The sequence below is a fragment of the Sceloporus undulatus genome, chromosome 3 (genome assembly GCF_019175285.1).
Source record: "Sceloporus undulatus isolate JIND9_A2432 ecotype Alabama chromosome 3, SceUnd_v1.1, whole genome shotgun sequence".
Taxonomy (NCBI): Eukaryota; Metazoa; Chordata; class Lepidosauria; order Squamata; family Phrynosomatidae; genus Sceloporus; species Sceloporus undulatus.
The window spans coordinates 234,581,613-234,601,165 of NC_056524.1; the positions used below are offsets into that span (position 1 = coordinate 234,581,613).

Below are 19,553 nucleotides of genomic sequence, written 5' to 3' on the forward strand. Positions count from 1 at the left end.
AATTAAATTTGTATATTATGTTCATGTCATAGACAGCACTGCATAAAATTCCTCTCCATTTATTTCTCGACTCTTAAACTGGTGCAAATGCATTTGAATACATGTGTATTATGTAGTGTTCATGTGGATTCACTTCATTATCATCATATGACATCATGAGGGAAATAGAGAAGATTCAAAATCTGAATTTCTACTAATTTTTGCCCCAAACCTGAGATGTTTGTGAGTGAATATTAACTAACCTAGCTAATATACAAGCAGAGCAATGGGAAATATGTAGGTTAGACCAGACGAAGACAGCTGTCATATAGCTGCTAAGACTTTTGGTTGAGTGTTTTTAAACTATCTATCTCAAAACCTTTTCCAAAATATTTCAAGAATCAAAAAAAAAATACTGAGAGTATTGAAACCAAACATAAGGTTTTCTGTTTACAGCAAAATAAACAAGAGTCCTTGTTTCCTCAATGAATTATAGGTTCTCCTTTTACACTAAATCATAGATATAACAATGTTATCCTGATCCCCTCAGGATAGTTTTCTTGCCAAGTCTACATTTTGGAAAACACTCTGGAAAACTATTTTTCTGAATCCATTCCGATGTATTGACATTGCTGGTGGTGGGAAGGCATCCAGTGAAAAAACTGCTATTCCATATCTTACACTGCAGTTAATATAAAATGGCTGGCCTCTTAGATGATACTATTCAGATGCTTCCAAGTTTTCCCCATGGTTTCATTGTTCATCAGGTATTTGACCCAGATTAAAGACAAAGTGTACACACACACTCACAAAAGAGAGGGGGGGAGGGAGATTTCCATATTTAGGCTGCATGGGCCAACTGGAAGTAAAATTCAAAGCCACTGGTTTAAGGTTATTCTGTGTTAAAGGAAATAACATCTATGAAGAGCTGTAAAAACCCCAAAACACTGACTAAATCAAAACTCTATAAAAGGGGAAAGTTGGATGAGGAGCAACCTCGTGTCTCTTGCCAAGCTAAGCAGCAAATTTGCAGAGCAGAAAGTAGCGTTTTGGATTTATACCTCCTATTCGAGTTCTGAGTAAAATCAGTCAAACTTAGTTTAGCCACCATGAGAACAGCATAACACCAACCCACACTACTAAATTTAGAAAGAAGGTTGCCTTCTAAAACTGATGTAGACAGAGACTTTTTATTTGATGGAGTTCTAAGAAGGAGAAATAGAGAACAAAGAGCCAGGTTGACTAGTTTAAGCATACCCTGAGGGATGTACGCTGTCACATACAGATGAAGGCACCAACAGCAGTTCTGCATGGATGGCACTTCCCTATGTCTTCTGGAAATCCCTAGAGTCAGTGGTATACGCATTCTCCTCTTTAGCTGGACTTTCAAAACTGTTCTATTTATACCTATATAAACAGCTTTTCTCTCTTTTTTTCCTTGTTCTTTTCCTCTTAATCATTTAGTAGTACTGTTCCTCATGCTTGATACTAGACAAAAATAGTGTGTAGTATAAGTAAGCTTCTTTAGTTTTAAACAGTGTACTAAAACATATACATTTGCAAATGTAACATATACATTTGCAAGTTTAACTGTCCCTCTGCCCCAAATCTTTAAAAAATTTCACTTTAAATCTTATGGAATAAAATTTTAATAAAGAAAATGAAGCAGTCATTTTCATTTTAATTGCTTGCTTACTTGTTTTACAAATTTAGAAAATAACAAATATTGATGTTCTCATACAAACCTATGCCTCTACACGTGAATCTACTGCCAGCCATAATGAACCAACATCAAGAATTATTCTCAAGAATTACTCATATTCATAGAAGAAAGTGTATTTTCCATTTCTGGCAGAAGTCTGTAATCTGCATGAGCAAGATTTAAATCAAAATAAACAGGATTTGCAAAAAAATAATCTGCAAACTGCTGCTCAATGAGATTGAAAGTAAAATTCTCAGGTTGATCCTTTTGTGATGTCAGAGCAGCTAAACCAATCCTCATTAGAGGAAACTGTTAAGTGCCCTGATATCTCTATGATCCAGCGATGTTTTTGATATCAAATTGCTGTCACTTGCTATTTGATGTTATTTTGTTGCCTGTTTTATTGAATCATTTCCTGTATTGCTATGTATTTTATATGTATTATCATATTAGAGAGGCAGGCTAACTCCAACAGGCCATCCATTAAGAAGCCAAGCCCTCCCTCCAGTCCATCTCCCTTGGTCCAGGCCTCGGAGGTAGAGAAGAACTGCTGGCCCTCATCTCCTTCCCCACCACCACTCCCTTCTCCTTTTGTGTCGTGTCTTTTTAGATTGTAAGCCTGAGGGCAGGGAACCGTCCAATTAAAAAGATTCTATGTATATCGCTGTGTAAATTTACAGCGCTTTATAAATAATGGTTAATAATAATAATAATAATAATAATAATAATAGAAGGCCAGTATGGGCTGCAGAAGATGTGATGAATTACAAAATACCGGAGAAGACAGTGTTGTGAATATAGCATGTAGACACTGGACATGTGGAAGGCTAAAATAATGGGAGAAGGGACTTGAGAAAGAGGAAGCAGACTTTCCCAACACTCTGCATTTCTTACAGGAACTGAATATCATAAGATGAATTCTGACAACTAGACCAAACCAGAACAGGATTCCCTTTAACTCCCTGATTTGGTCTAAACCCCCTCCTGTCCACTTGTGTTGAGATACACCAGATCTTGTCAGGGTGTTGTGAAGTCAATGAGGCCACTATCAGTCAAATTAGCCTTTTCCATTTTTGGGATATCAAAAGCAAGCCATCATGTCGGGAACCACTTTGGTTCTTTCAAAGAGTTATCAAATCTTTGTTTTCCATGAAATCACCTTGGCCTGAGGCTATTTTAAAGATATAAATATGCCCAGGAAAACAAACACACACACACACACACACACACAGACACACACACACACACTGGTGGCTGTTTGCCTCAGACTCTCGGTCTGGGTCGCTTCTGCTTTCCATGGACCATTCTTCAGGACAGGTACTATATATACTCATGTATAAGTCTAGAAATTTTAGTCAAAAAAACTGACCCCAAAAACCTAGGTCGACCTATCCACAGGTCAATGTAAATACTATTTTTAACTCTTATTAAAAAGGAAACTATCCTCTTATTAAAGGCAAGAGTGCAATCTGTCCTGGAGGCACTGACCTCCCTCTACTCTCTCTTCCATCCAGCCAGAACAGTGATGCCTGCCATAATTTTGTAGGTTCTTTGGCATTGTTTTCCATTGCTTCATCATTTAGGTCCTTTGTTGCATGAACCCAAGTTTTACCCTTGACTTATCCAAGGGTCATATCAAAATCCATAATTTTGCCCCCAAAACCTGCAGTCGACTTATACATGAGGTTGACTTATAGTCGAGTATATATGGTAGATATTATCCTCAATCCAACCCTAAACTGTTTCTCTTCACTTTTCTATTTGAGTTAGCTCTGTATGTTGGGAGATAAGAGTGAATTTATCTCGTGCGTGTGTTCTTTCTTATTCTTCCTAAATAAAAGTTAAATAGTTAATTTGTGCCTGGAGTCTTAGAGCCCAAATAGACAGGCCATAATAAAGAAGCTGTGCCAAAGCTACACTCCAGTCCTTAGGACTGTAGCATGGCTTTGGCGCAGTTTCCGGCCTCTTAGGATGCATGCATCGCTTAAACAGCATACCTCCAAAGTGACCTGAAGCAGATTTATTTTGGTCTGTCTGTTCGGGCCCTTACTCAGAGAGAACTGGCAACTCTAGTGCTTCAATCCTGGTGTTACCCCCCCGCCCAGAAAAGACAATACAAATTTTCCCAACTTATTAAAGACAGACTGCTACTAGCATGGAGCCTCTCCACACTTGTGCATCACTGTGAGTAATAAAACTGTGAAATTTCCCCACGCAAATCCCCTTAGACAAAGTAAGTCAAAAGAAAAAGATGGCATAACCAGAGGACACAGGGGTCAAATAAGAAATTGTGAATGACTGAATAAATCAGAACATGCTACCATGAAAGGCAAGTTGACATCCTTCAAGTTAGAATGAAGGGGACTATCCTACCAATTTATTTGTATTGACTTCAGAATTTTCATACTGCAATATTGTATAGACATACTGTACATTTCCCTTTAAAAATGCTTTAGATTATTAATGTCAAAAACTATTTATAGCTTCTGAAGGATAGCAGAAAGTGTCATTTCTTAATTTCTCCTTTCTTCTTCTTAATAATGTTACTTTTTCAACAATCCAATACTTTTATTTTAAAAAGCAATGATGAAGTGACAGAAACAGTTTCACATTACTTGTAACAGAAAAGGAAATTCTGGCTAGGTTTGTAAGAATTCTCAGACACATGAGAACATACAGCCTCACTTAAAGTAAGGGTTTTCAAGTAAGTTTTGCTCATGCCAGCTCTGATTTTGTACTACCTGCAGTGTAGTAAACAGAATCAAAACTTATTTTTTAATCAACATATGTATCCACCTATATATAAATAGAACATACAAACTAGGGCAATACAACAGACAGAAAATGAAGCATTCAAGCAAACAAGAATCCAGAAGTTATCTACAACTGTGGTTTCTGCACTAACTCTCTCCTGGGCATCTCCTAAGTAAGTGTTATGAATATAATGTTAAATTATATATGCAGTGATGCCTGCCTGGGACTGCACGGAAGTCTTTTTTTTATATTTAGGATTTCAACAATCCTTAAAGCATATCTTGGGTCTGGAGACAGAAAAAGGATAGGTTCCTTCTCTTCAATTGTCTGTCAAGCTGCATTAATCTATAAAACTTACTGAGGAGTGTTTGCATTTCACTTCTAGCAGCTCCATTTAATTAAGAGATTGCTCTCAACTATTTGGAATTCTACATGATTCACATTTTGGGGCTTGAATGCTCAACTAATGTAATGACTATGTATTTCCATTGATATAAAAGACAGTAAAATATGAAATAATAATAGCTTAAGATGAATTACACAATTATCAACTGCATTATACATTAGACTAAAACATGCTCTTTCCACTGCTATCTGCTTACTGAAGTTTTGTGTTATGTGAGCCACAAGTAAACATATCCATTCATCTGGACATTTAAGTTATCTTTTCTAGCCATGGACTTAAGCGTCTTCAGGTATTGCCAATGCTCACAATGCACAATACATGAGGCTCTGATACCACAATGATTCCAAACATAAGAAATATCATGAGTTGTTATTGCCAGACTCATTTTTGAAGCTTGCATTACTGAGTAACAAGGAGAGGGTATTCTATAATTGGAGCAACTGCCACTGAACTATGGTTCCTTGCCCAGTTTTAAAAATTAAGTATGGGATCCCTGAAACACCTTGGTGGTTTAATGGCACAGTACTTTAATGAGCAAACCCAGAAATATTCCCACCCACCACAAACCCAACCTCTTTTAAAGTTTTCCTGAGTCTGAGGAATTGACAAGAGTCTGAGGAATGGACCTGGGAACCAGATGCTGCAAGGAGGAGGTGCTGCAAAATTCTTTGAGCATATATTGAACCATAAACAGATACAAATGCTATTCAAGGCAAGAGAGCTACTTCAGTGTGGCCTTTTATTAAAATTTGTTTCAGATGATGATTTTCCTTTTCCATTTTTTCAGTAATACAATTCCATTAAAGACAAATGAACTGTTAGGGACACATTATCACAATCAGTTAGCAAGTATTACACATAATTCATCACCACATGCATAGACCAAATTCAAGAATAACTAATATAAGAATGTCTAGCTTGCTAAGGATCTCTGCAAGCACAAGCAATCCCAATTATTGTCTACCCAAAGGTGAGCCATTCCAAAAAACCATTTCCTGAAGAGCATCTGCCTGGTCCATACAATTTGCAAAAAGTTATCTAAACAAAATGTCCATACCAGTTGGCATTTATGGCTACATGAAGAATATTCAAGTGCATTCCCATTACTCTATGACTGGAGGGTGCAACATTGGCCTGTTATAAAAGTATCTGAAATCTCTATTATTTATTTATTTATTTATTTACGGTATTTATGCCCTGCCTCACTGTCAAATTTGGCAATATTACAGTGCGATGTAATTTTGTTTGAACACAAGGCATGTGTAAAGAATAACTCCCAAAGTATTCCTCTAGCATCCTTGCTCACCAAAGTGCTTCCCCCTTTTGTTTTCTTTTAATATTCCCATAAATGTTTCAAAGCAGATATAAAATTATGTGCAGTCACGACTAAACTCAGAGTGATTATCTCCTGGAGAAAAGGCTCAATGTATCTTATCCTTTTTTCCTGGAGTCCTCCAACACTTGCTGCAACACCTTCTCCTCCTTCAAAGATAGGCCTTCTCTTTCTCCTTAGAACAGACCAGAGTTAACCCAAATGAGGCCCTCCAATTTTTTCACTTTGCCCATAGACTATTTTTATTATTTCTATTATTATATTTACATCTATTCCACCTTTTACAACAAATTAAAAAGCACCTCATTAAAAATTCACAAGATATAAAAGTTAAAATGAGATTAAGCAATCAAAAGTTAAAACTAGATTAAATCATACATCACTTAACACATGCATGCACACAAGCACACATATGCGTGCACACACACAAACACACCAGCACAACAATTAGCAAGAACCTACTTAGGCAAGATAGGCCTTCTATAGTAAATCATCAAAGGTCTGTCAGAACGGAAAAATATTTGCAAAAAGAAAGGGGGAAGGATGCCAGTCTAACTTCCCTGGGAAGGGAATTCCAAAACCAGGGGCAGCCACAAAGAAGGTGGGACAGCGGTGGGAAAGAAAGAAGGGCCTTCTCAGCAGATCTCAAAGAATGTCCTGGTTTGAAAATAAGAATACAGTCCTGGACCTGAGCCATACAGGGCTTTATAGGTTTAAAAAAAGCCAGACCTTTGATTTGTTCCTGGAAATGGACTGGCAGTTTGTGAGTCTGTTGCAACCAGGTTCAATGGGGCCTCCTTATCCATGGACCTGCCATCCGTATATTTCAGCATCCGCAGATGGCAAGCCCCAGTTGTCCCCAATGGCAGCGTGTGCATACAGCCTCATCGCCATCAGAGACAGACCCCACTTGCACACACCACCATTTAGGACAACATGCTGGGGGGGGCCAATCTGGAACAGATCCCCCCTAGTTGTATAGCTAGTTGTATAGGCAGCCCCAGTAGCAATCTGGCTACAGCTCTTTAAATCAGTGGAGTAAATTATGCTAGAGATAAAATAGGACATCAAAAGAAGCAAGGAAGAAGGGGTGGGCTTGCTCAGATAGGCTATAGCCACCTTGGACTCTATGCACTGTAATGCAAGAACAGTGAGTTCTGCATAACTGTGTGGCTCTGTGCTGAATGTTTGCCACATCCTTAATGAAATTTCCTAAATAAAGTTGATGTGTCATCTAGAAATGCTTATACAGTCAGCCCTCCATATCCATGGAATTTTATCCATGTCATGAAAACATTCATGGAATTTTATCCATGGCATGAAAATATTAAAAGAAAAAAAACCCAAAAGCAAACCTTATTTTTTGGCATTTTATACAAAGACATCATTTTACCATGGCACTGCATTTAATGGGACTTGAGCATCCATGGATTTTGGTATCTACAGCGGGTCCTGGAACCAAACCCCAACAGGTACCAAAGCTCTGTCCTATTTCCTATATACAGGGCCAGCTCTACCATATAGGTGACCTAGGCAGCGGCCTAGGGCGCCAAAATTTAGGGGGGTGGCATGGCAAGGAGGCCAGAGAGAAGTCCCAGAAGCCCCACCCCCTTCCCCCAACAGGCACGTGTCACGAGAGGAGGAGGGGAGAGGCTGGGAGGGAAAGGACTCAGAGGCACCCAAAAGCAACAAGAAGAAGAAAGAGCCTCCTCCTGCTGCTGCTTTTGGCTCTGGAAGGCAGGGGCCCCACACCCGTAGCTAGGCTGGGGCAAGCGGGGCAGTGCCCCGGGGCTCCCAACCAGAGGGGGCCCCAAAGAGATGCGGCTCCCCCAGATCAAGAGAGCTGCAGAAAGTGCTGAAAGCAGCAGAAAGCTGCTTTCTGGCCCTTCACGAAGCTGCGAGAGAGGAGGTTTGGATACTTAAAAGCAATGCCAAACTGGAAATTAAAGTTGGAAGCCTGCGCTAGCATTCCCAAAGAAGACCCTCTCTTTCCCACAATAAGCCCCAGCTGGGTGATCCTGGGGGGCGGGAACGGCAGGCCTGGCACCAGCCCTGGAGAGGCTCAGCAGGAGCTGGCCAGCCAGCCGGCCTTCCTCTCTCTCTCTCTCTCTCTCTCTGTCTCCTTCCTCCCTTCTTTCCTTTTTCTCTCTCCTTCCTTCCCCCCTTTTCCTTTTCTTTTTCTCTCCTTCCTCCCTTCTTTCCCTTTCTCACTCTCTCTCTTCTTTCTTCCCCTCTCTCTCTTCCTCTTTTCTTCCCTTCTCTTCCTTCTTCTCACTTTTTCTCCTTTCTTCGTTTCTCCTCTCTCTTCCCTTCCTTCTCTGCAGCACCCAGACTTCAAGACCCCTTGGAATTCCCTCCTGGGCAGAAGGTTGGAATGGAGGACATGTCTGGTCAGACTTAGGCTGTATCTACACAGGAGAAATCACCCAGTCTGACACCACTTTCACTCTTTCCTGGCTCTAGGCTATGGAATTCTGGGAGTTGGGCCCACAACAAACTCCCAGAATGCCATAGCCTTCAGCCAGGATGCTTAAAAGCAGTGCCAAACTGGGTGATTTCTCTTCTTTCTCCTATTCTTCTTTCTCCTCCTTTTTTTTCCTTTCTCCTCCTCATCATCATCCTCTTCTTCCCCGCTTCCTCCTCCCCTCTTCCTCCTCCCCCTTCTTCTGTTGTTCTCAGTATTTTTTATAAACTTCTGTGCACAAGTTACCAGTGCTCCTTTCTATTACTCATAATGCAGTTCAATGCAATGCTGTGTGTATGTGTGTGTAGAACTGTAAGAGACAGAACTAATAATCCATATGACTCTCCTATCTGTTTCACAAGAGAGCAATGTCTAAAAGCACTGTACAATAAAAAAGACACCCATCTCAACAAATTAGATTTATTTCAAGTGTTAGGAATAAAGGATGGTCCATCTACTAAAGCCAATTCAAGGCAAAGATACAGTGTCTGCACTAATCACCACAAAGAGCCAACAGAGTAGTAACCATAGCAACCCAGCCGAGGTCTCACTCATACAAATTACACCAGAGACTATTCCAGTGGTTTTATCCAGAAAGCGAAGTGGTTACACAAAGGTGAGAACATTTTTCAAGGGCATTTCATAACAAGCCAATGGACAGTGACAGCAAAATCTGCTCACAGTAACCACAATAATAAATTTCAATATTTCTCTATCATTTGGTGTCAGAAGACATTCCATGGAACAAATCTGAACCCTGCTTGTTATATCTATAGACTTAGGTATCTCCTGTAACCAATGTGCCCAGTATCTACCGCACACAAAAAGATTGATAAGCTGAAAAATGCTGTATCACATGTTCTGTAAATAGCTTAGTGAGTCTACAAAACTTTGCAACTCTTTAGTACTTCACTTTTAATTTTTATTTTTTAAAAAGGGAAGCTGATTTTGTTGACAGAGCAACTGACACAAAAGCAAGTTCAGTGGCTAGTCAAAAGACATGCATTATAGGGGTGGAGGGAGTGTAAAAGAGAAAGAGGGTACTGATCAAGTTGCTTTTTAAAAAATTCCTGCATTTTAAGTATGAAATCCAAAATTTAATGAGATATGGACAGAAAACAAACTGCTTCTTTGCTGGCATGGGCATGTGGAATCTAAGCAGCTGAAGCTATCACACAACCTTAGCTGCCGTTCCATATCACAAGTTCCCAGCTGGCAACCAATGTCATCAACAGTGAAAAGAAATCCAGGTACCATCATAACTAAGGAAGCTCTGTTCTTTGTAACTTCAGCTGTTGCTCCTGCTATGAAGTTAATTCTTCATGCACTCAGACAAGCTTATCTGTACTGTTGAAACTGAAGTGATATTAGCAATGATTTTTTTCTATGAATAGTTATGAAATGTAATTTTCATTTCATAGCTGCTATAATAACATTACCCCTACAAAATCACTTTGGATTGTTACTAATGTATGTGTACATAGAGTGGCATCCTTCATAAACAAGTCAAAGCATTTCACAAAACTCTGCTCTACTAACATGTTGTGAATTAATGTTACTTAATCAAACCCACCTAAAATTCATAAAGTGCATACCAAATCCACCACCAGATCCACTTCTTGACCTTAGGCCAACTTTTCCTATAATCTTTGGTTCTGCTCTGTTTCCTGCTTTTGCATTTCAATCCCCCACGGTCATCAATTAGTCCTATTTGGGTATGTGATCATATCACAGTCAAATAAAGCTACACACATTATGGCAAAGACTAAAATTTTTGAAAACACAACATATTTTGTGTTGTTTTAAAACATACAGTCATATCTAAGGCACATCTTTTTGGTTGTCAGCCCTCTGATGAAGCTAACTTTCAAAACAGTTTGCCAAAATTAAGGTCTGTACAAATTCTTCTTTTAGCAAATAAAAAAACTGAAAGAGAAAGCACAGCAGAATGAATATATGAAATGTGCTGAATATATGAACTAATGTAGTTAACAGTGAGAGTTGATATATCCCAGGCAGAAAAGAAAAAAGTAAGTCTCAGGAATACTCACACTACATGCAATATCAGTTTTAGGCTCAGAATAAATTACAGTTGAGGCCCATAGATTATGCATCCCCATTTCCCCCACAAATATACCAATTTTGGTAGCAGTATATGTATACTGTTTCATAGTTTAAGGCCTCAGTATGATTTGAGGAACTTGGTTTGGCATGAGGAAGTGGCGGGTTTATCTGTGATATTTAATTTATAATCTGCCTTCTTCCATAGGCCTCTAGGTTTCTAGGCACCTTCATTCTGTTTAGTTTAAGAGAAATTATTTCATCTTGTTTTGGGGAGCTGAGCCACATTTGTGTAAGAATCTGCCTTTACCCTTTCATTAAAGGGGAAGTGGTTGAGAGCAAGTTACCACTGTACAACATAGCTAAAAGAACTTGCTGGCTCTTTTCATTATTTAGTGAAGTGGCTACTGACCACACATGAGTCACACAAAAAAATGACTTTAGAAATACATGCATCAGCTAACCAATGGTGGCTAACACAGACATGAGTCAACCACAGGTGACAAGGATTGGGTTGGCAATTACACAATATGAGCATGCACACTTAAAGCACTAGACTGACAAGTATGTGAGATTTTAAGAAGTAAACATACATGTTGAATAATGTATTAATGCAACTTTCTGCTGAAAATAAATGTGAATATATGGTAAGAAGGACTTGGAGGTCTCTCATCCATAGGGTCACCATAAATTCAAGTAGACCTGATGGCAGTTAACAACAAAACAAAATTATGTAAATTTGCTTTTAAACTTTTGTTTTTATTATTGCAGTTCTCCCCAACAGGGATAAATTTAACTTTCCTCATTTCTCTAAATCTCTTTTAACTTCTCTCCAGACTTTTTCATAATTATTTTTGAAATGATGAACTGTTCTTCTTTATAATTATAGCTCCCAAATATATGATTCCCAAATATATGATTTAAAGTTAGAAAGGGACTGTCAGTTCATTTTCTCATTCTAAAGTCATATTTTTAGTCAGCATTCTTTAAAACCAGAACATACCCCAACCACTTTAAGTTTTTCCAGCAACACCATCACTGAATCTAATTCAGATATTCAACTGCTGTACATTAAACTTTCCACTTTATCACAAGCTGGATTTTCCTAGAATCTTCCTATAAATTTAATATAATTTAATATAAACCCTGAATGTATATTCATATACAAGTACATAGAAAAGGGCACTCAGTGCTTCTCAATTCAGAAAATAATATCCACTGTGATCACAAAATAAGTTTAAGGTCTTTTGAGATCATAGGGTTGTTGTTGGTTTTTTAGTAGCGTTATTTTAGCAATAACAATAATAGTTAATAACTTGACATCACAACCCAAAAAAACTTATCTGTCATATTCTAAATTATTCTACTCTCCTATATCAACCAGTCTAGCTGAAGCAAACAAATAACTTGAAATTAATAGTTTTCCAAATAAAGGCATACACAGTACAAAAGCCATTTTAAAAACTGAAAACTGACATCTGGATCACTGCAAGCACACTTCAGGAACTTTCTTTAGCTTAAGCTTCTCAAAACCTATGCAAGTGTCAATCTGAATTTAAATGAACATGTCAGGTAGTGCGATGGAAACAAGACAAACAACATTTGCTTCTCAAAAAGGGTGACTACACATCTGACTGAAACAAGAACTGACTCTGGTCACTGTACAACACTTCCTTCACTTAGGAAAATTTCATAAAAGTGTTGAACTTGTGACAGCAACTACACAAGTTACAGGCAACCTTTTTAACCTCTGTCTTTCTGTATTTGTGTAACTAGTGGTTCAGAAATAACACAGTTCAGAAGAAGTACTCCAATATGATCATTAATTAGTAAGGTCTTCATGCATAAGAGGGCAAACATATAGAGTGACACTGTCTGAATAATCTGGGGATAGGCAACTGTGGCTTTCCAGATGTTTTCAACCTCGCAGTCCAAAGATACAATGGAGATCCACAATAGCCTACTTCTGGTATGAACAAGTGGTTCAGAAATAACACAGTTCAGGAGTGCTGTAGAATATTGTAAAATCATTAGATTAATTACATTCCATTCTTCCTCTTGAACTTTTGGTGGTATGCATGGAGCTACTCAATTTTTAGCTCATTCACTCAATCCACGAGTAGGTTAGAGGTTGTGACATCAAACATATCCAGTGACTATCATATCTGAGTAGAAATCTGCAAAATTTTAAAGTCCTGCATATTTATATACAAATTTGCAAAATATTGTAAGATTGTATATTTTACTATATTGCCTTACTTGCTGCCACAAAAAAAGTTGGGTTTTTTTTTTACTTACTGGTTAATTTTATTGTATTTCAATGTTTTACTGTTGTAAAACAGAGAACCAATTAATAAGGCAAATATCCTCTGCAGCATGCCAACAGTACACACAGTAAAACTCTAGGTCTAAGAGAACTACAGGGGATAAATCTCTGCTGGTACACCCTGGAAATATACAGCACTAGTAATTCTACTGGTCCCACTTGCAAATTAAATATTTGGAAACATTCCAATCACAGTTGTATTATGGAAACCGGCTCCGACAGAAGTGATAATGGAAAAAATGCCAACAACTTGTGTGTGCCAGCCCTGGTTTTCAGGGATCAAAAAGAACAGCAGGTGCAGCTTTGAGGCAATACCTGATATAATCTAGTCATAATTCTGACCTTATTAATTTCGTCCCAGTATAACTAGACCCTACAAAGTAGCATGAAGACTGCAAGTGAAGCATATTGTTCTTAATATTAAGAATTCAAACGGATTAAAATCTAATTATTGTTATCTGAAACAGAAAAGATGTGTTTTCAGCTGAACTTGATCATTAAACTTGGCCAACAAATTTCACACAATATGTGCTAACATTTAGGAAATCAATAAATAATTAGGATACTGGTCAATGCCAAACAGGCACACTGAGACATCTGTTCTCAATGTGGCCACATTCCCAATCATAACTTTCTTTCTGGCACGTTGTTATTTACAGGGGCATGATGAATCAGCATATTTAGTTTCTCTGTTCAGGACTTACCATTCTGTTTTCATAGCAACCTGTGCTGTTCTTCCACTAGTATCCAAAAACAGAGCTTAACACATCAGTTAAAAACAAATGCAGATGAAGTAAAAGGACCAAGCCTGTTGACTTAGCTGCGTGATAAAGAACAGTGCCAGGAACAGAAATACAGTTTGCTAAGCTTTACTTCTCAGTGAAGTTCAAACCACACCATACATTACAGTACAGTAAAAAGCAACTAAACCTGAGCAGAATAATCTATGGCTGCATTTGGATGTCACAATTTATTGAACAAGCCAGAAGTTGCTTTGCAAACAACAGGCAAAGATGTTTTTATTTTATTTTAATACTGTATATAATAGAGTCTGGGAGGCTTTTATATGGGGTGTGTATTTTAGTTATGTTTTTAACTTACATATGTTTGTGTAATTTTATACTGTTTTAGCTAGTTGGTTTTAATTGTCTTTTAAATTTTTATTGTAAAGTTTTTAAACAGTTTTATTTGTGAGCCGCCTTGGGTCTCTTTCTGGGAGAAAGGCGGCATAGAAATGAAATAAATAAATAAACTACAAAAAGTGTGGTTTATCTCTCCCTCAAAAAATAAAATGAAAAATATCTGGCCTTTATCACATATGCCTTTGCAGTCAGGCCCTGGCACTCTCTCACAATACCCAAACATTCCAAGAACCCATCCCAAGACATACATAGAATAAAGAAGATTTTTCTAAAAAAACCTTGCAATATTGGTGAAGGATTTTTTTTAAACCTACTGAATTCCAATGGATGGTGAGGTAAATGTTCCCATATTCAATAAAAAGTAATTCTTTATGCCAATCTATTGATAAGCAAGCAGAGCACATCTTTTTATAATGACTGCATCATGTTCTGTTGCCCCAAAGACATAAGATGCCTTTTGTTCCAGCATGTTACACTGGTTGGGACAAAACCTTATCCCAATGGTAAATATCAACAGATTTGTTGGGAGGGTTGAGGGAGGTCCCTGGAAGCATCTTGTATCTAGAAAGAAGTGTAAGGGGCAGGTTGTTGAAACTGGCAAAAACATTTTATACAGAGAAAATGAAAATGTCCTAGAAGGACTACATGGTAGGTCTTCTTCTGTTAAATTCAGCAAGCAAGGCTGCCATCTGCATTGCAGAAATAATTGAGTGCAGTCACATTGCGTGAACTGAGGAGGTGATATATTAGTTATATTTTGAATGTTGGCAGGCCACTGAGGAAGACGATAGTCGAAACGCGTCTGGCCTTGAGTTTTTAATACTATAGCAGTTTATTTTCTCCATTTGCATAATTTTAAAGGGGTTTGTTTGTACCCATTTTTGATATTTTACTGGCTTTTTTCTTCCAGGGTTTAGTTACTATGGCTTTCAATTCTGAAATGTTTAATATCATTATATATTCACTCTTTGCATTTGTAGACTTTTCAGTGGGGTATTTATACCCTTTTAGAAATAATGTTGTTGTTGTTTTTGCTCCAGGGTTCAGTTATTCTTCTATTTATCCTGGCTATTTACATTTTTTGTTAAAACCCTTCGGTTTGTTTTGTTTTAGTTTTATATCTTGGGGTTTTTTGGTTTGTAGGGACTTCGGTTGGTTGGAAGTTAATATCATCCATTTCCCTTTGCCCTGTAATTTTTCATGCCTTCTTCTATGTCCTCCTTAATGGACCCCTAATGCCCAAGAGCAGCTGGGCTGTCGTGCTGAAAAGTTCTGAAAGGTGAATATGCTTTTCTATGAGGGAGTATATTCTGTGGGCAGAATGCAGACCATCATCTGAAATTTTGTTTAGATGGGCAATAGCAAGGAAATATTTTCTAAAAATTAGAACAAGAATCAGCCTTATATAGAGTCACACTAAGAAGTCCAAATATGACACTATTTTCTATTCAATCACCAGCAGGTCTCCGGGTGCTTAGGCAGAAGACTCTTTTGCAACTTTATTATGTAAGGTGAGTAACTAGAAACACCATAGAGCTTACATGCACTAATACATTCCCAATAGGAGCCCTGGTTGTGCAGTGGTTAAATGCCCATACTGCAGCCACTCACTCACAGACCACAAGGTTGTGAGTTCAATACCAGCCAGGGGCTCTAGGTCAATTCAGCCTGGCATCCTTCTGAGGTCACTAAAATGAGTACCCAGCTTGTTGGGGGCAATTAACTTACACTTTGTAAACTGCTTAGTACATTGGTAAGCAGTATATAAATATACTTGCTATTGCTATTGATAATATTGTTATTCATACTCATGTACCGTATATACTCGACTATAAGCCGATCTCATATATAATAATAATTTTAATAATTTGTTTTATTTATATACCGCTATTCCAAAGATCATAGCGGTGAACAGCAAGTAAGCTAATTAGCAAGAAAGCTAATTTGCCCCCAACAGTCTGGGTACTCATTTTAGCGACCTCGGAAGGATGCAAGCCTGAGTCGAGCTTGGGCCCTTTTGCTGGTCTTGAACTCGCAACCTTGTGGTTTTGAGTGAATGGCTGCAGTACAGGCATTTAACCACTGCGCCACCATATATAAGTCAAGGGCAAGTTTGGGGGCCAAAATTATGGATTTTGATATGACCCATGGATAACTCAAGGTTAAAACTTAGTGGGATGTAATGAAAGATGTAAAGGATAAAGCAAAGGAAAACAATGCCAAAGAACTTACAAAATTCCAGCAGGCATAACTATTTGTACTCATACTAAAGGCTAGATGGATGAGAGAAGGGGGACAAATGCTTCCAGGGAAAATTAAACGCTTCTTTTCACCAGGGGTTGGTTGGTTGGTTGGTAGATATATATATATATATATGAGTTAAAGTACAGTACTTGACCCATGGATAAGTCGACTCAGGTTTTTGGGGGCAATTTTTAACCTGAATTTATCGACTTATACATGAGTATATACAGTATGTAAAAAGTTTTAATTTCATCTTCTACAGATTCAATTATTTGGGATTTCCTCAGATAGACACACACACTCCACTTTGCCTCTTCATTTTCATAGCAGACAGGTAGATTAGTTTATGCATTGTTACATACCTTGCATCCAGCATGCGCTCGGGTCTTCATTAATGGAGTTGTGGTACATAGCTCAATAGCTTCTGGTTCATGGAAGATTACTGTCGGAAGAGGTTCCTTCCGAAGAGTTAAAACATTTAGCTTAGTCTTCAACATGGTCTGAAAGTGCTAAACAAAAATAAAAACAGAAAGACAATTTTTTTTTTGTTACATCTGAATTCAAGCCAAAATGAAAGTCGATATTTCTGTCTGACAATTTGTGTAGCGACACAGAAAGGAATGAAAACAGACAATTTCAAACCCACAAGACAGATAGGGAGATCAGAAAGCTACACTCTTCTCTATCATTTTTAATTGCTAAAAATACAGTACAGTGGGCACTTGGTATCCACTGGGGTTTGGTTCCAGACTCTACCACTACCCCCGATACCAAAATCCGTGGATGCTCAAGTGCCATGGCATACAGTGACATTGTACAATGGTGTCCCGTATAAAAAAATGTGAAAATCAAGGTTTGCTTTTTTGGAATTTACATATTTTTGGAATATTTTCAATCCGTAGATGGTTGAATCTGTGGATAAATATCCCATGGGTATGAAGGGCTGACTGAAATTGGCAGGCAGGCAGGAAGGCAGAAAGGAATCTCTTAGAAAGTCAGCATATAAATCCAATGAAGAAGGAAGGCAGGCACCAAAATAACACCGCATAGTGAAAAATCCTGCCTGCATACTTATGCTGGATCTTTAGTTCTGATGGAGGCATCCAGCTACATACAGATGAAACAGCAACAGCAGTCACAGAGCCGGGAGAGCTTCCAGCATTCACCTGCCGGCCTCAAAAAAATCAATTGCCCTTTCAACCTAATGAAAGAGGAAATAGCTTCAATGGACTAGGCAAACCACTTGTGCAAGGAGGCATGGTATCTTTCTTTGCACAAGATTTCATTAAGAGCCTGACCAAGATATAAAGATATATAGGGCATTGTGAATCATGTATGCTTGGATCCAAACCTGCTCTCATGCAAGTGGAAGGCCCTTGTTTCTGCAAAAGATAGGTCCTGCATTTCTAATAACCCGACTACAATCTTGCACTCTATTTCTTTATTTAATATATTCCTTGGTTGCCTTTGAAGATTCTGGTATTCCCACAGTGAATTACAGTATAAACACAGTACAATTCAACTCATAAAAGAATTGTAAATAATTTCAAAATAGGTCAGTAAAAATAAACTAGCAAACTACTTCCAAGTTTAGTTCAACATCCTTATTATAGTGTAATATTAAAGAGTAACTCAGATTTTACAGATTCAGACAGCTAAATGTTGATCTAATAAAAACATTATTTTAAGCAACATTTTACTAATTGGCAGGCTACATTAAATCTTCATTTCAAACTTGTTTTTCCAATACATTGCAACACTCATTCTGGCGGTCATGTTATAATAAATTGAGAAAATGGTTTATACATTTCTTCTAACTGGGCCTTTGATAATTATTTAACAAGAGAAATGGGTCCATTGCAGAACCTCTCTCCATTGCGATTTCCATATTTACACCCCTTCCCTAGTTCCCACACTGGCATTACAGAAGCATAAATTCTGCATAGTACCTCAAAGAGTTGCCTGTTACATTATGAAACAACTCTTTAATCTTGAAAGAGTGCAATAGCATTTAATTGGATGAAAAACTGCCATAATTTTACTAATGAAGTTCCATTTTATATAGTGAAACCTTTGTTCAAATCCACTATCAATTTCTTTTTACTTTTATCTTAACATAAGATTTCCATTAAGATGTTATACATTTTTGGGAACACCTTTCTTTGACTACAAACATTCAGGTTTTGTTAGACTTCTTGTAACTTGAATATCTCTGTGGATTTCCAATTTAGAAACTAAACTTTCCAGATTGAATTTCTTAAACAAAAATAATATAGAAAGGGAACTGGGATATTCCACATCCCTTCTTAAGGACAATTCATGTTTTAATCTAAAAATAATAAGTAATGGAATAATACAGATCCTTGGCTACACACAACTTAACAGCTACATAATAAAAAGCATATCCCTACATTCACATTTAATATCACATAATAAGTACTACAGACTTTAAACCCTGAAAAGAATCTGAAAATCACTCTCTCTGAACTCTTAACTGAGTTTCTTGATGTCATTAAAACATAAAAACAAAGCATATTTTATTGCCTTGAGGTTTCCTTAGAAAACACAAAATCCTAGAAGCAAGTATCTGTAAATTGGAATTAATAGTTAAGTGTTATATTGGAACTTGGAAGGCCCTACTGAAGTTCCAATCAAACTTTGGTGACCATTGGAGCAGTCATTTTCTCAGTTTGGCTTACTTCACACAGTCATAGAATCATAGAGTTGGAAGAGACCACAAGGGCCATCCAGTCCAACCCCCTGCCATGCAGGAAATCCAAGTCAAAGCATCCCTGGCAGATGGCGATCCAGCCTCTGTTTAAAGACTTCCAAGGAAGGAGACTCTACCACACTCCAAGGGAGTTTGTTCCAATGTCGAACAGCCCTTACTGTCAGCAAGTTCCTCCTAATGTTGAGGTGGAATCTCTTTTCTGTAGCTTGCATCCATTGTTCTGGGTCCTGTTCTCTGGAGCAGCAGAAAACAAGTTTGCACCCTCCTCAATATGACATCCCTTCAAATATTTAAACAGAGCTTTAAATCCACTTGCTTCTCTTTCTGCTTCTTTTTGCAAGACCTGGCTTCCCATGGAAAAACCTCTCCATTCACATCCACTTGCTTCTCTCTTGCTGCCTTTTGCAAGAC

The 19,553-nt window shown here is 37.9% G+C and overlaps 1 protein-coding gene across 4 annotated transcripts in view; it reads right to left on the reverse strand.

The window, feature by feature from the left end:
• The window catches only part of LOC121926855 (PTB-containing, cubilin and LRP1-interacting protein), a 145,397-nt gene that overhangs the window by 74,082 nt on the left and 51,762 nt on the right, over positions 1-19,553 (reverse strand). For 3 of the 4 annotated variants that reach the window (XM_042460181.1, XM_042460182.1, XM_042460184.1), the window contains exon 2: positions 16,774-16,920. The exons of the other annotated variant lie outside the window; for it this stretch is intronic. In XM_042460181.1, the coding sequence (XP_042316115.1) occupies positions 16,774-16,920 (147 nt within the window). The remainder of the gene's footprint in view (positions 1-16,773; positions 16,921-19,553) is intronic. 4 annotated transcript variants of the gene reach the window in all.